This window comes from Haliotis asinina, chromosome 7 (assembly GCF_037392515.1).
Source record: "Haliotis asinina isolate JCU_RB_2024 chromosome 7, JCU_Hal_asi_v2, whole genome shotgun sequence".
Lineage (NCBI taxonomy): Eukaryota > Metazoa > Mollusca > Gastropoda > Lepetellida > Haliotidae > Haliotis > Haliotis asinina.
The window spans coordinates 33,151,024-33,168,261 of NC_090286.1; the positions used below are offsets into that span (position 1 = coordinate 33,151,024).

Sequence of the window (17,238 nt, forward strand, 5' to 3'; positions counted from 1 at the left end):
AACACGATATGCACCTTCTTTGCGCCGAACCCTTCCCGGCGGAAGTACGTGTAAAGGTAGTTGTTCGGCGCCGGCTGAGATCATCACGAATATTTCTGAATAATGTCAATGAGATCGTCTCCCCTTGCGGATAAATTACGAGGATGGCATAGGACCACAACCGAGTGTAAGGGCTGAGAACGTCCATCATTTCACTAGGATTACTGTTTTCGTTTGGCTACACAATTTTATAAAAGATGGGAAATTGTTTCGGTGGTTCCGATCACTCCCCTGCACCCAGAACCAACAATGGAGGAGTGGAAACCCCTCAACGCACGAAACCAGCGTCGGAAAATGGTGCTGTGAGCGTGTCGAGCACTGGGGGATCAATTGTGACAAACGTAAACCAGTCAGCAGCATCTCCGATTGCACAGTCTCCAAAACATCAGTCAGAACAATCGTTAGGGGAGCCTCTCACCTCCAGTAAAATATTTGTTGCATTGTACGACTACGACGCAAGGACTGACGAGGATTTGAGTTTTAGGAAAGGAGAACACTTAGAAATTCTAGATGATACCCAAGGGGACTGGTGGAATGCTAGATCCAAGATTACTAAAAACAAGGGATATATACCGTCCAATTATGTGGCCAAGTTAAAGAGTTTAGAGTCAGAACCGTAAGTATATCATTTATTATCAGCGCCCCTGCAAAACTGAATGAGGTCAGATGAGATGTGTATATTAAAAGGGTGTGTTCAACAACAGCTATAGTCAGTCACGATGATAACCGTGCTGACTATTAGTATACCCTCGTAAATATCACAGAGTAAAGGTCAGTTAAGTATAAATGCCAATGGATAATAATTAATTTCTGTGTCATCTTGTTGGAAAATCCATCATGTTTATCACAGCCAAGTGACTGATGCTGTGGTGGTTGGTTGTTCACACCTTGGACAGATGGCATCTGACAGTATGACTGTCGTTAGCTAATGTATGTTTGTTATACAATGCTTATGCAGGTGCTATGACTCACTGTAATGTCATCTACTGCCCAGTAACTGAGAGTGTTACTGTTCATGAGGGTAAAACACAGATGTCTGTATTAATGTTGTGTCTAAAATTGCAGTCTAAAGCAGGGTGACAAAATAAATAATGGGCCCATAAAATTTCTTTCACATGACAATATTTCAGCTTACAGCCAGTCCCACAGGAGAGCAAGGGATGACAAATCATTATTGCTGACACCCATCACACTCACAGCTTATCTTTGTTGCATAATTATGTTAACAGTATTACTTATTGGTGGGATAAACTTTTATCCTTCACGTGTGTAAGTGAAGTCTGTGCTCATGGTAGATCATGTAAAGGCAACTTATTAACATGATAAGAAACAGTCTTTTGATGTTATCATGGTTGTTAGTGACAAATTTGAGCTGACTCTTTTTGTGACTGGTCCATGCAACGATGTATTGCCTGCATAAATAGTAAATGACATGGCAAAATTGGTCTGTTATCATTCTTTGGTGTTAGCAGGAACCCCATGAAACCTGGGTATTATATTTCAAAAGACACTTGCCTGCATCTCCCCTTAAATGTCCTTCTATTCAAATCATGTCACCAGAATATATATTCCTCAGCTGATAGGGATGAGTTTTAACATGTTTTTTCCAATTGAATCTGATGTTGTGATCCGAAAACTGTCATACATTCAGACCATAACTGACATGAGCCGTTCCTTAGCCATTATCAACATTCTGTATTTTCACTCCTGACAAGGATGTTTCTAGAGAATAAAAATGAAAAATAAGCCAGGTCTAACTTTTACATGAGGAGTGTTTGAAGAATAGGTTGACACTGAGTCTGATATTCCGAATTATGAATATTTTGTCAAGTTATACCAAGACACACTATGCACATCATTGTAATATTTTAGTTGCTTTAAGAAACATGTGACCTGAGGTCTATTTTTTAAGGAGAATGCAGCCTGAAAAGGAAGATAGTCGGAGACAGCTAGGTTGAACACTAAGGCAATCCTTTTCCTGCTTGACCGTTAGAAACAAGTCTGATTTGCTAAATTTCTGTTAATATTGTTTTTACTTAATTCAGAAATATTAACAGGGGAAGCATTTCATAATCAAACAAAACAACTGAACGCATCTCATGTGTGCCATTCATTTTGTTGATTATTGTAGTAAGTGATGCATGATATGTATAACCATAATACAGTAGTATTACTATGAATCAGTTTATTGTGTGTAAATATAATATAATATAATATAATATAAAGGTGACATAATAATTGTCTTGTTCATGACAAATACAACTTACAAGAAAAGGGTTCATGATGATTTTGCAAAAGTTTTCAACTGGCAGTCTGGGCTCATCTTATTCTGAATCTCCCATCTCCCAGGGGCTCATCTTCAGTTTAATTGGGTTTATTTCTTTCCATCAAAATTATATACATTCAAAGACAAAGCGTTAGTCTAGGTGTAGTAGGTTCCCAGCTGCGTACAGCTGCATGTCAGTTTATAAGGCTAACAAATTGAGTGGTCAGACTTCCAGTGGTGGCCAGATGCAATTTTGATTGTAACAGACATGATTATGTGCAGGCTGCCATCAAATAGCTGAAAATAGTGAAATATTGCCGAATCCAGCATTTAACTACAAACTGAAGACAAACAGGACACAGTAGGGCTCATACCATCTAAAACATTATAGTGAACTTAAATCTCTGAGTGCGTTTCTACAAAGAAGTGACAACAAGTACAGAGAGAAGTGTGACTAGTCCATGTAACAGTAGTAACCGTGGTGACATAAGTTCATAGTACTACACACTAGTACTGATGTAATCAACCCACACTTAGTAGATAACTCCCACTCCTTATTATAGAATTAGACATGCATAGTTGTGGGGGACAATGACAAACCCAGTCATGCTTACAGATTTCCTTCTGTTATGATGAAAATAGAACAGTTGACCCAAATCTCTCATATTTGGGTTGGTCACATTTACGATGTTTCGAATGACAGAAAAGGTGTGTCACCACTTTAAATAGAAGAAAGTGTGATGAGATTGAGGCATTTCTCAATATGATCAGGTATATATCAGAGGTGTTTAGATGTGTTTTTTAAGTGTTAAATCATATATTTTTAGAGAAGCATCGTCCAGGTAACATGAAATTAGTTATCTAGAAATGATTCACCTTATACACTCTTTTACCAAAATGTGTTAATTATTGAAATATAGGAGTTGATCGTCCATAAAGTTGTGTCGTCTCTATTCCAGCAACTTCTAGGATGCCACTCAAACAAATAATTACAGTGGAAACTGACAAAACTAGCATCTGTCCAATCCGGCCTGTTGTCAACACCTGCACAAAATCTCAGTCCCATCCGTGATGTGTACATTTCTCAGCTCTTCAATCTGCCACCATGTCTAAACCGGATTATTTCTTTAGTCCAAGTTCAGACAGCTTCCACTGTAGTTACCAAGTCTGTCTCGAAAGCCATATTTTTCCCCCACCGCGCCAAACTGTCTGCAGTGCAACAGCCCTAAGTGAAGCAAGTCTAGATTTCCCCACGTTCTGAGTCTCCCATCTCATTGGGGCTCTTTTTAAATTTAATTGGGTTTATTTATTATTACCAAAATTGTATATATTCTGATAATTCAGAGACTAAGTATTAGTCTATTAGTTACTCTTTAAATCAGAATACTTTAATTTGAATATCCTGACTAAGTCCTTATTTTGGAACTTCTGGTTAATTTTTTAGTGTGTGTTCATCCTTTGTCTTGCTGTTGAAAGTTGATCATGTTTATTGACTGAAAATATCTAGAAGTATAACAATGCAGCAAGGTTCCTATATGATATCTGGATGTCTACATGACAATATGGATCTGATACAAATTGTATCAAACACGTATGTTTTACAACTTGATACAAATAATTTCCTGATGTAGTACTTCTGTTTCAGAAGTTTGTATTTTCTCCCTTTTTACAGGTAAATCGCAACTGTGAATTTTTGTTTTCCAAATTTCAGAGAGCAAAGGTGGGATATAAGAAGGGAGAAAATACACTGGACAAAAATAGTTAGGGATATATGTAAATTTTCAAATCATTAGTAGTACTATATTGTTTTATTATCATACTGATAAGATATCAATCCTAACAATACCAATATCCCTAACTTATTTGTCCAGTATATGTTCAGGGGCATGGCAGTTCCTTGTAGTGATTTCCAACCTATAAATGCCAAAGAATCTGCATAAAGTGATTCTTGAGCAATTTGCCATTATTCAAGTTTCCACATCTATAATACTCGTCATGTAATCAGGAATCTGACACTCATGGTCAGTGAGGGAAATCTCTTCCATAATCTGAATAATGGCATTTTCAGAAGAGACTATTGGATATGTCTTATTATTACATGGTATGGGTATGGAGAAGTAATGGGAATTTCTCCCATATTAAAATTTTAATGGGATATTTTATATATCAAAGGGTAAAAATCCCCAAATCCATACATAAAGCAGTCCCTTTGTAATGAATGGTATGTTTTGGGATACAGGGGTTGTACACATATGTATTGCTGTATCTATAGACTACACATGAAATCTTTCTGAGGATTGTCAGGGAACATGATCAGTTCATTAGATTTTGAACTCAATGTATTTGAATGAATATGTTTGACTGTATTAGGATATGAGTATTGTTTTAAAAATCAGTCAGTTCTGCTTGAATGCTTCATCAGCATACTGCTTCCAGGCAGATTGTATTCAAGCAGAACTGTATTGGGATATGAGTATTGTTTTAAAAATCAATCAGTTCTGCTTGAATGCTTCATCAGCATACTGCTTCCAGGCAGATTGTCTTCAAGCAGAACTGTATTGGGATATGAGTATTGTTTTATAAATCAATCAGTTCTGCTTGAATGCTTCATCAGCATACTGCTTCCAGGCAGATTGTCTTCAAGCAGAACTGTATTGGGATATGAGTATTGTTTTAAAAATCAATCAGGTCTGCTTGAATGCTTCATCAGCATACTGCTTCCAGGCAGATTGTCTTCAAGCAGAACTGTATTGGGATATGAGTATTGTTTTATAAATCAATCAGGTCTGCTTGAATGCTTCATCAGCATACTGCTTCCAGGCAGATTGTCTTCAAGCAGAACTGTATTGGGATATGAGTATTGTTTTATAAATCAATCAGGTCTGCTTGAATGCTTCATCAGCATACTGCTTCCAGGCAGATTGTCTTCAAGCAGAACTGTATTGGGATATGAGTATTGTTTTAAAAATCAATCAGGTCTGCTTGAATGCTTCATCAGCATACTGCGTCTAGGCACATGCCCGTGTGAAATTGACGTGTTTGTGCATACCAAAATGATAAGAGATGTAGTAAGTGCAAAATTCTGTTCCATTCAAGAATAAAGGAATAAAACATCTTAATTAAGTATTGTGCTTAGAATATACTATAAACAAAGGAAAAAGGATTTGTTACTATCCTCTGAAGTAAAACCAAGTTTTTGTTGTATAGAAATAATTTTAACCGATATAGAAGTAAATTACAAGGTTGAAGACCAAGTTCCAGTTATTATGAGAGGACTGCATACAGAATTCTAAGAAATTACTGCAGTTTAAAAGATATTTGCTGCAGAAACATCGATGCTTAATATCAGCCTTTGAACATTGTTAAGTATCTGCTGCAAAGACAGGTCATCATTATGGAAGTGTCTATCAGTTCACTTTGATTGTGATCTATTGCTGTAGTTCAGTGTGCCTACAGTGTTCTGTCACACTTATCATCAATTATACATGAATACAGCAGATGGCGTTGAAGCTCTAGGGCCGTTTCTATTCTTAACTGGTATATGGTGTCAGACTTCATAGAAGTTTATTGCTGTTCTCATTAAATATGCTTAGTTACCATTATTTGCTTGAAGGATTTCCTTCATTGGATATTGTTCATCAAAGTTAAATCAGAAGCTGATTGAGAGTGAGTTTGCATTTGAAGGGAGATTGGATGAATTAAAACATGTGAAACTCAAGGGGTCTTGAACATGCTTGTATGGTTTATGATTCTTTATATAGTATATGGGCTGTCAGGACTCGATTTAGTACTTTGTTACTTTCACAAGTAAATTGCAAAATTAAAACGTGCTACCTGTTGTTATTAGTTTGTTTAGCTTGTACCAAGTGTAAGTAAAATTTTGAGTGGGTAAACTTCAGAATAATACATCTCAATAGTTCAGTAGCATATTTTTTTTACATATTGCAATAAAAGCAGTGCAACTGTAATTTTCCATCTTTGGGTGCACATGGTGCAAGTAGGTTAACACCCCTTAATTCAAGCCCTGGCTGCTATAACCTGATGTTATGACCCTAACTTACAAAACGGACAAGATTTGACGATGCTCAAGCATCATACTAGTGCCCCTAGTCCCATTTTACTGAAAACACTTTGTGAGTATGCACCAAAGTTAGCTGCATTTCACCTGATGGACCTCCAGTTCCAGCACGATGCATGTCAAATATTGATGTTTTAATGGTGTCTGTAGCAACAATTATCAGATGTGCATTTTTTCTGGAGATGTGCAGGATTTTCTATTCTGTTCATAATTATATTGAACAAACTTGTTTTACCTTGACAGTGTCAGTCAAGATCTTAAAATAGTGTTTGATTATGTTGACCACTATTTTGTCCCTGGTCTAAAGGAGAAGCACATTTAATCTGCATGTCTTCTTGTATCTCTGTTAGACACAAAGCTGGTGACAAAGCTGAACTTTATTGTAATTAATAATGCTGATTTTTTTTCTAATGGGAATAACAAAAGATATGTGAATACTGTGAGGTATCTTTGTTTCAACAGATCAGCTGTTAACCTTACCGTGTGTGTAACATCAGTAAGTAAGGGCCTAGATTTTCAAAGCTCTCTTAGCGCTAAGGTAGTCCTAAATTAATGATAATGCAAGGTACTTACAAATATCTTAGCGCTATGAGAGCTTCGAAAATCTAGACCCAGGAAAAAAACCTTAAAGCACCAAGCTCCAGGCCAACATATATTCAGATCTTGTGGTCTTTAAGAACATGAACTGGACTAAAGCAAGTTGAGTAGTTTTAGAGTTGGTCACTGTGGACAAAACAACTCTGCACATCCTGCAAAGGAGGAGCTGTCTGATCTTATTTCAGAGGGAACTGAAGAACCAAGCCATAGATGTTGAGATAATCTTCATCTTGAGATGACTCATCTTAAATTGTTAACACAAGCTCCATGTTCAGCCGGCTTTCAGTGGGAAATTGTGTGAAATCTGCTAAGCAGCTTGATCTAGGGTCGCATTATTTAAATGAATTAATTTTGGATTGACAGATTTCAAGCATGACAAAATAATTAGGTACTTATTGTGAAGACAAGTGTGGTTGTGAGATCTTAACCCTTGTCTATGGTTGAAATACTGCCGATGTGGCTTAAATTATCCTCACTCAACCCTTGCTATTAATGCAGTATGTTTATATGTTTATGTATGACAAACCTATCTATTCACATTGATGTTTCATAATTCTGAACACTTTGTTTACGCTAATTCTTTTAAAAGTCAAGTATATTCTTCATGTACATTCTGCATAAACATAATTAAGCAGGTGAAGGCATTGTGACATGTATTGCAGTCAAAGATCTGCTGTTTTCCTGGTTTCTGCTGACAAAAACGTATGGTAATGTAAATGCATTGGGTATTCTTCAAAAGCCTTGACATGTTAAATAATATGAAATTCAGTAGTATGCATTATTAAAATCCCCGTTGTGCTCAGTTTTAAGTATCCATTTAATGGCTAACACCACCTGTCCAAAGCCCCAGATCCAGTAGCAGTGGTTGTGATGATCAAAGGAGACAAGAGTCCATACATCAATATTTATATATACTTTGAAAGATGTCAAGAGACAAGTTTAGACTTATGCCAGCTCTAGGAAGTTCCAGTCCTAGTTGTGTCAACTGCTTGGCTTATTCTTGGTTTATAATACCATGAAAGAGAATGTTTGATCATGTTGATGAATATGTGAATAAATTACAAGTACAAAGCCAAACATCTAAACAGCATATCTAATATCCAGTATTAGCTGTATCACATTGCATGTACCGAGCACATAACGCAGGTATCTAATAATCCTCTTAGTTGATGTATATGGCAATATATAGCATGCCTTGTTGCCATAGTGTCTCATGCTGTTAAATGTATATTGTTGGAATGCGTGTGTTTAACTGATGATTAGCTACAGTTACTTTTGACAAGGATAATAATGTTCCATTTACAATGTGCATCACTATGTGTGATTTGCATCAGTTTTACAGCAATTGTTTTATCTCACAGGGCATTAGGACATTGAATTCTTGCAACTTTTCTGTCTGTATCCACTCATATTTGAAAGTAACTGGAGTCTTCAATACTGACTGCAGCTTTTAACATAATCACGAAACTTTGTACCCAATATGGTTTTTCTTATATAAGATTGAAATACTTATGTTTGGAAAGTGTATTGTGTACCAAATAAATAGTGCATAATGCTGATATGTTGATATGTATGTAGGTAGGATCCATTTTGTCTACAAAGTCATTCTACTGCTGGTGTAATTTTTTCTATGTAAATGATACAGGATGAAAATATGAATAAGTACAGGTGTGACTATATAGCATAACATATCTTTAGCTATTTTCAGTTATAATTAGGTGAATTGTGTTATGTTTAATATGGTTCCATCTTGACTTACTGTCTGGAACTGTCATATGTTTTGGATCACCAGCTTTATTCCTTGTAATGGTCAAGATCACAAATAATGTGGGTATACAATGCTTGATTTGCCTGCCATCTTATACTGAGCACAGGTGTGATGGGGTAGCAAAGTGGTTAAAGTGTTGACTCATCATGGAAATGCCCACATTTGAATCCTTACATGGGTATAGAGATTAAAGCCCAATCATGATGTTGGTGGAATATTGCAGAAATCACTACAATCACTCACTCACTCACTCACTGAGTATGATCACTTGTTGAAATCGGTCTCCATAGGGAAGAATGCAAAATTTGCTGCTACATTTCTACATGTGAACATCATTGTTAAAGCCTGGACTACTTTACTCTCAATTTCAAACACTGAGTTTGCAAATTTGTTGACTGAGGAAATGATAGTTTCCCTATAAAACCTGGTCCACAAGGACAGTACTGTTGCCTTGTGTAGGTTCAGTGGACAGAGTACACTGACAGTTGTAATGGGTCAACACACTCACTGTGGACAGGCGGTGACCAGGGACCCTGCTGTGTACATGCTTCCGTGTGGCTTTTCATCATGTGGCCACTACCTCAGTATCATATGTTATATTTGGGATTACACTAGACAGTTGTTGGATAGAGACAGTTATCTGGAGATCATTTTGGGTGTAATGGCCAGATGAGTAGTTAGGGTTTTGAAGTGTGATTTTGTGTTGGTATTGGTGTTCTGTTAGATTCTTGTATGAATTTTGGCCTTGGGTTTCAATGACTTTGTCTGAAATAGTTGCACTTGCCGCCTGAAGATTGGGATATTGTGTTTGGAATGAAAACCTGTTTTGATTTTGAAGATTTATTCTTAGGGTTAGTTGCTTTTCAGATGTAAGTCGTGGATTAGGAACAAAACGTGACTTGTGAGTTCCATGGACCCCAGATATTCTACAGTGAAATGATTTATTATTTTTGCCATGTAACAATGGTTACTTACAGTATTCTTGATCAGAGGAATATTTGTCTTCAGTGTTCAACATGTATGGGAAACTACCAACTGTCAGATGACAGTGACATGAAGTTTCTCAATTAAGCAGATATTTGTTGTAGCTCTTTCACAAAAGATTTGTTCGCTGTGTGATGTCTGTTCTTCCAAGTGGTTATTTTCAGAGATTTTGTGTTTTATATGTTGGTTTTAAATTGTGATGGTTGGGTCTCAATTATGCAGGGACTGGATTTATTGATTAGCTAGCTGTGGTGTTCTGTGTATCTTCAGTTGAAACTTGATATAATCGTATGGTTTTAGATTCAAGGAACAAACTGTGATATCCAATCGATATTTCAGGACTTGTTTTATCCATCCTAACAACCAGTATGGATTTGTTCTCAACCGTCAATATAGTTCTTCATTTGAGCCGATTTGATCTGTGCTTGCATTGAGCAATTTTGAGCTAAACACTACCTCCACAGTTCTTTTATTGAGTTTTAAACACCAGTTGCATGTCTGGCATCGGAGTATTGACCCTGTCCATAATCACCCATGTTAACTTCAGGCATATGTTTTATGTGAACATTAGACTTGACAAGATAATTCTCAGTCAGTGTAGAAATTAACTGTTGATAATAAACAGATTCAGTAGCAATGGTTATCGGTGGACTTGCTCATCAGTAGTCGAAGCAGCAAGTGCTTCTTCATTGAACCTCGACCAGGCTGTCTTGCATGGCGGTGATACTGGATACTGTTAGATGCTGTGGCAGTTGTTTTCATTTACTTGAGGCCATGTTCCATCTGGATGTGGTGCTTGCTGTGACATTTCCTTTGCTTGCCTGTGTCACTGATAAGAAATAACTGAACTGTTGACAGGGATTTGTCGTTAGGGATTCAGAAATATCAAATTTGTGGTAACATGTTTAGAATCTTCTGTAGAATTTTATTGAGGAACAGGTTCTTTCTTTGGTTTCGGGTCTCTACCATCTTTTCTAGCTGAACACATCACAGTATGTGCTCCAGTTAGTGCATCTGTTACCTTGTTTAAAGACTCCACCTATTACTTTGTTCATCCCGCCTTTCCTGTTCAGTGTTTGTATGAAAGGCAAACATGCATGTTGAGAGGCTCCATTGAGATCCGGTTTCAGTGTTGTGTTATACAGAGGACTGTTGTGAATTAAACTGGCCTCCATGAGATGGTAGCTGTATATATGAAGGTGATGTGATGCTTTCAGTGGATGATAATTCATTACAATTCACATAATGTGTTGGGGTTATGTTTCAGTTCCAGTATGAATGAAAGATTGGTTGTAAGGTTCTAATTTGCTGATAAAAGAGTATTTCAGGTGTATAGTGCTTGAGGTTTAACGGCTTGCGTTTGGTGTATGGTTGTGAGGTTTGTATCGAAGGCATATCTTGCAAAGTCAGTGGTAATGTACTTGAGTTCATTTTTCAAAAGTACTATGGAAAGGTTATGGAAAATTATTTATGGTTAATGAATTGACTTTTCAAGGTTATGTAGTATTTTCCAGACATGTTATACAGGGAAAATGACCAGATTTTCAGCTGTAGTTTACATTGATGAAATTCGGTGTGCCCTTGTTTGAGGCAGAAATGTTCTCTGAAGTATATCAAATGTATGAATTAGGTTGTGTTGAATAAGGCATGGCCTCAACAGTGGACTTTTATCGGGATTTTCATCTTTAATTTTTTGTCAGTGAAACACTTTGTGCACTTAGTAAGACAGAGGTATTCTCTGACGTGTATGTATATTGAATATATATGAGGCTGCATTGAATAAGCCATGCCTTGGACACTGGGTCGCATCAGGCCGAACCTGAAGCTGTGCTGTGGTGTCCAGACAGACAGGTAGAGGTATTCCCCTGTTTGTCCTTGCCATTCAAACGGAGACGTTGCAAATATTTGTGGCAATCGACTCCACTTGTCGCTGTTTACTAGTTGCTAGAAAGAATAATCGAAGCCTGTGCATCGTGTAGGTTTGTATGTAGTGCAAGGCAAACCTTTCGATGAACTTCAAATACCATACATACACGTGAATAGCTGTAGTTTTGTTTTACCAATGTCTTTGAAGTTTGTGTATGCATATCTCTATTTTCACGCAACTATGATTCATGAGGAGTATATGCCTTGTTTAATTAATGCTTTTTTGTCCCAAATGTTTGTGATGCGTTTAGGACGTTTGCTTGTTGACACGTTTCCAAAGAAAGGTGTTTTCGTCAACTATTGTCAAACATCATACGGTTTCAGTTTTTTAGTGGAAGGAAGTATGAAGAACTAACTGTCTCCTGTGAGATTAGTTGTGAATTTTGAAAGTAAAGATTGATTGAAAGGTTAGCATATTTAGGTCCTTGTCATAGTAACATATTTATATATCTATTTATTAATTGTTTTGTGTTTTTTTCCAGATGGTATTTCGGTAAAATCAAGCGAGTAGAAGCGGAAAAGAAGTTATTATCCCCAGAAAATGAACACGGGGCATATCTAATTCGTGACAGTGAAAGTAGAAGAAATGACTATTCATTATCAGGTAAGAATGTTTGATATTCTATTTGATAAAATATAATCATTCCTGCTACAGTACCATGAATGTCTGGGTTAAAATCATAGCTGGAATATTGCTGAGTGTGGCATAGAACTAAGTAAAACTACTTGGCTGTAGTCAGTGAGTCCCAAGCCAGGTGAATTACAAAGGAAAAAACATGTGGGTGCCATTCTTTTGTATTTTAACTTCAATGTATATCACATCTCTTAGACTTTCAACCCAGATCAGGCAGATGCCTAGAAATTCTTGGAATACATTCCAAATTGGATTGACATTACGTATTTGTGACAAACTCAAAGTTACATCATTGTCAAATTCACAGTTTATGCATGGTGCCTCATCAAAGTGAGATTTATAGCAGACTGTGATTCCAAATGGAATCTTAGACTCTGTCCAGTCCTTGGATGTTGGTTATGGCATGATATCCTATTTAACTTACATCCTCAGGGATAATGGAACATAAAAGAGTGCAGTTGCTGGATTAATTGTTAAAAGTAACCAAATACACAGTCTGGATAAGTAGAGAATTTCGGAAAAGCATACTTTTTATGGAGTTTGATAGTCTGTCTTCTGGACAGAGACTAAACTGGAAGATGCCTCTCCCTATGTGAAGAATGATGTTGTGACTTTATATTGCTGCATCAGTGCTTAACTCTATGCTGAAATTAAGACATGTTCAGGAGGAATATAGCAAATGCAATAAGTTTATTTCTGGTTTAAATGCCAGCCATTTTAATTGTCGGATTTATCTCATTGTGGTGACACTGGGCCAGGTTTTGATTATGCTGTGTTTGTGAACACAAATGTGCTCCATCTATTTAGCACAGATGAATATTTCATAACCATGCTAACAGCATACTAAATGTATTCATTGTACAGAATGATGCAAATACTTGGTTAGTTTATAGGATAGTAGTCCCACCATTTATACATCATGCACATACACTAGGTGGTGTGCTGTAGATGATGCTCACATGAAGAACATAGACCTGTAGAGTGTTATGGTCTTGCTCTATGGTGCCAATGTTTACCCTTCATGCAGACAGTGGAGTAGAAGTCAGTACTTGGCTGTAAACATGTCTTCATACAACACTGCTAGCTGTGTAGGAAGCTGCTGGGATAGAAATAAACAGGGCTTCATTATAGCAACAAATAGGCTTACATTTGACAGCTGTCTGGCACAGTGGTAGTAATATGTTTGTGGAGTATCCTACAGTTCAGTTTAAGACTCTATTTAGCAAGATTGTTTTAGAAACAGGGCTGTTTACTTCATTGAAGTTGCACAGATTTACTGTCAGTCAAGAAAGGGATAAAATGAAAAGTATGAAAGTAACAACCATACTGATTGCATTTTAGATATAGAGGTGGTGATAGCTTTTTAAATTCCAATTGTGTTATTGTAATCATTGTTGGCTCTGTTGTCATGGTTATTTGACAGTCATGTTTCGTCAAAACTCTTGTTTGTGAGGACTGGGTAAGTTAGAGAGTGGCTATTTTTAACAGCATGTGTCTAATTCAAGTCAAGATTGGATGCTGTAGGGGCAGTAGGATAGCCTAGCGGCTATAGAATTTGCTCTTCAGGTTTGAAGACCTGGGTTTGATTCCACACATGGGTACAATGTGTGAAACCATTTCTGGTGTTTCCTGCCTGTATATAAATTGCTGGAATATTGCTGAAAGTGGTGTAAAACCACACTCCACTCAGACTGGAATGTTTATTATGAATGTAAATATGACATAAAACAAGAGAAAGTAGGAGAGAAGATGTGTATAACACATGTTTTCCTGATCTTGATGATGAATGAAGGCGGTTTACTTGAATGATGAATTGTACACATCCACTGTTGGCAGGGAGATCAGCCAGAGTAGCCATCATGACCACTTGTTGGAACATTCACAGTATTCTGTAAAAGGATCATTGTGATGTGAGGACTTATGATCTCTCCTGTGTTCAGTCTTGTTAAACCTGAGCCTGTACTGAATTCCTCACTACATGTAGATTTCATGATTCGTCTGTGGAATGTTACCTCCATATTGTGTAGGTTCTGTGGCCCCCCCCCACCCCCCCCCGGGACAAGAAGTTGTCAAATATATCCACAGTAAACACCCATATTTAATCATTTACAATGAGAAGTGTCTGTTTTATTTCCTTTTACTGAAATCAGATGTCTTGCTGACATGATATTATCTCATGGTCACAGGTTCAATTCCTAGATGGTCCTTATTTTGTTAAAGAAAGCCAGTCTTTCTCCTGTCTCTAGTCTCTGAAAAATGTACATAATTTTCAGGCAAAATTATGTTCATAATTCATAATAAAATGGAACTCCGAGGTTTTCTTCATTTTCAGCAAATGTAATTTTGACTTGCCACATATTTTATACTTGCATGAGCAGGATTGGGTTATTTTTTCTGAGGTTAAGCTGACACACTCACTTACTCTGCAGCGTGCCTGCTCCTTGTGATGTCGTAGGAGGAAGTATGATCAACATCAATGCCATATCAGTGAGGACATGTTGTTTGAAGCCCAGACTGATCTTACGTTGGTGATAAGGTTCAGGAAAGACAAATTAACCGACTCAGTTCCAGTGGTGAAGGGTCATGTGTGTATGTGTGGTGTCGAAGAGCACCATATGACAAGCGTCAGTAGGTCTGTGGATGTTGATAAAGTTACAGAACTTTGTTTTATGCCTATGTATCACGGATTTGATGTTTTAGAGGCACTGAGAAATGGTGGACAAGAGACTCACAAAACAAACAGTAATGCGAGAGGGTGATGGAAAAAGCTGACAAACCTACAACTGATCATGATTAATGGCTTAGCCCATTTTGTGCAATACATATCAAGTAAAATTCAGTGTTTATGAAAAATGGTTCAGTCGAGATAAAATGGAATATGATTTTTTTCTGTATACTTTTATCCCCTTCGCTCAATATTGATGCTGAGAATATTTGCAGAGGGGAATGCTTTGAATAAAACCTTTTTGATTTAAGGTTTTGGTATTATGCAAATCAGAGCATTTTCTAATGAAAGAATTGTGATTCCGTAGCATTTGATGGGATGAATTACCAATATGTATGTTTCCATAAGTCCCAGAAGGAATACACCATGACTCTGTGCCAACTACTGTATTCTGAGAGGCTGCTCAAAGAAAAGGCAAGGTTTGCTTTGCATTGTTCTGATCAATATCTCTAATTTTTTTTATCCAGGTTGTAGGTAGTCTTTTCCTTTTCTGTTAAGTTATTTTTTAATCATGCAATTTAATTTACAAGAATTGACCTCAATATCATTATATATTTTGGTGCTCTGAGTTTTTGGTGCTCTGAGTCTCAGCAACATTTTGTTAATCATACCTCTATTTATAAATACAAGAAGAACTTGCATATTTTGAACATATTGTTGAAGCCTAACAGATTTGGTATTGTTTAATTCCCAGGCAGCTAAACCAGCAATCAGATTTTGGCCACACTGGAATTCATTGTTCCTATGTTCAATAATCAGAAAACCTTTTCAAAGAAACAATAACATTGTCAACAGAACATCATTGTTCTGAACCTGAAAAGTCCTTCAGTTTCCCTTTTTCCCACAGTTAAGTTGATTGAAGAAATGGAAATTTGGTTCTCTGGTTGAGCTTTTTATGGCACTAAGTTTAAAACTGTTTCTCATAGGGTTTGGGGCTTTATGTAATCTGCATTTTTGACCCTTTGAGCTTGAATGAAAATGTTGAAATCACGATAGGCTTCGGTTTGAAATAATTGTAAGGAGAGAAATGTTTAGGGCTTAGATTTGGAGGTATAGATTTACTTGTTGGTGTTCCCTGTCATGTGAACTTTGACAGTGGCTTACAATCCTGCTTGATACCTTATTCATTCTAGCCTTAAATATAGAAGCAATGACAGCCAAAATATAAATTGGCTTCCTTCAATGTGCCTGTATCTGCCAATATTGGGTTTGAATCCTGTATTTTTTAGTGTATAGCCTCTTCCTGTTTTTTGTCAAGAGTCATAACTTTTGTTGTCTGAAGCTAGTAACTGAATCTATTCTCTATCTCATCTGTGGTAGATTCTATTGTATAGCTGTCTAGCAGTTACTGAATCTATAGTATAGATTGATTTTAACTATAGTATAGAATCTGTTACGAACTAGATGATTACAGAATAGATTCAGTGACAGACTAGAAAACTATAGAATCGATGCAGTTACAGACTAAAAAACTATTGAGTAGAATCTGTTACTGAAGACAGGAGCTATAGAATAGATTCATTTACAGACTAGGTAACTATTGAATAGAGCCTGTTACTGAAGAATTGAACTAAAGAATAAATTCAGTTCCAAGGTAGATAACTGTAGAATATATTAAGTTACAAGCAAGATAACTATAGAATAGATTCAGTTACAGGCCAGGTAAGAATAGAATAGAATCTGTTACCAAATAAAAAGCTATGGAATAAAATTTGTTACAGATGAGAGACAAAGGCAGGATGTTTAAAAAAAACCCAACATTTTAGGTGCTTTTTGGCAAGGGCTTTTTCACACAAGAAAAGATACAGACAGACATTTGACAGCATCAAGGGAGGGAAAAACTGTCTGCATGACCCAACTCAGGAACTACATACCTCCACATCCTCAGGGTTTAGATACATCTGTCTTTCTGCCATTTTAGCTCCACATGACGAGAGATTTATGGGATTTTTGTTCTGTCTGCAGTTTCACTTGGTTGAGGACATTGAACTTCTTCAGCCCTGACCTAATAGTGGGAGAATCCTTGGTGGGACTAATGACATAGGAACGTTTTAATTCTTTGGTCTCAATGGGCATTTTACTAGCTCCATATCATGCTTAATGTGTTTTTCAATCAGTGGCCATCACTGACCCCTAGCTTAGTTATTTAGTGTGTTGTAATGGATGATACTTTACATCTAGATAGTTATGTCAAAGAATGATATGTCCACTGTTTCCTGTT

General features: G+C 36.8%; 1 protein-coding gene across 1 annotated transcript in view; it reads left to right on the plus strand.

The window, feature by feature from the left end:
* The first annotated feature begins 58 nt into the window (after window positions 1–58).
* Window positions 59–17,238, plus strand: part of LOC137290441 (tyrosine-protein kinase Src42A-like) — a 43,022-nt gene continuing 25,842 nt past the window's right edge. The window contains exons 1-2 of the mRNA XM_067821373.1: window positions 59–655; window positions 12,141–12,262. Coding sequence (XP_067677474.1) covers window positions 237–655; window positions 12,141–12,262 — 541 coding nt within the window. The 5' untranslated portion in view covers window positions 59–236. The remainder of the gene's footprint in view (window positions 656–12,140; window positions 12,263–17,238) is intronic.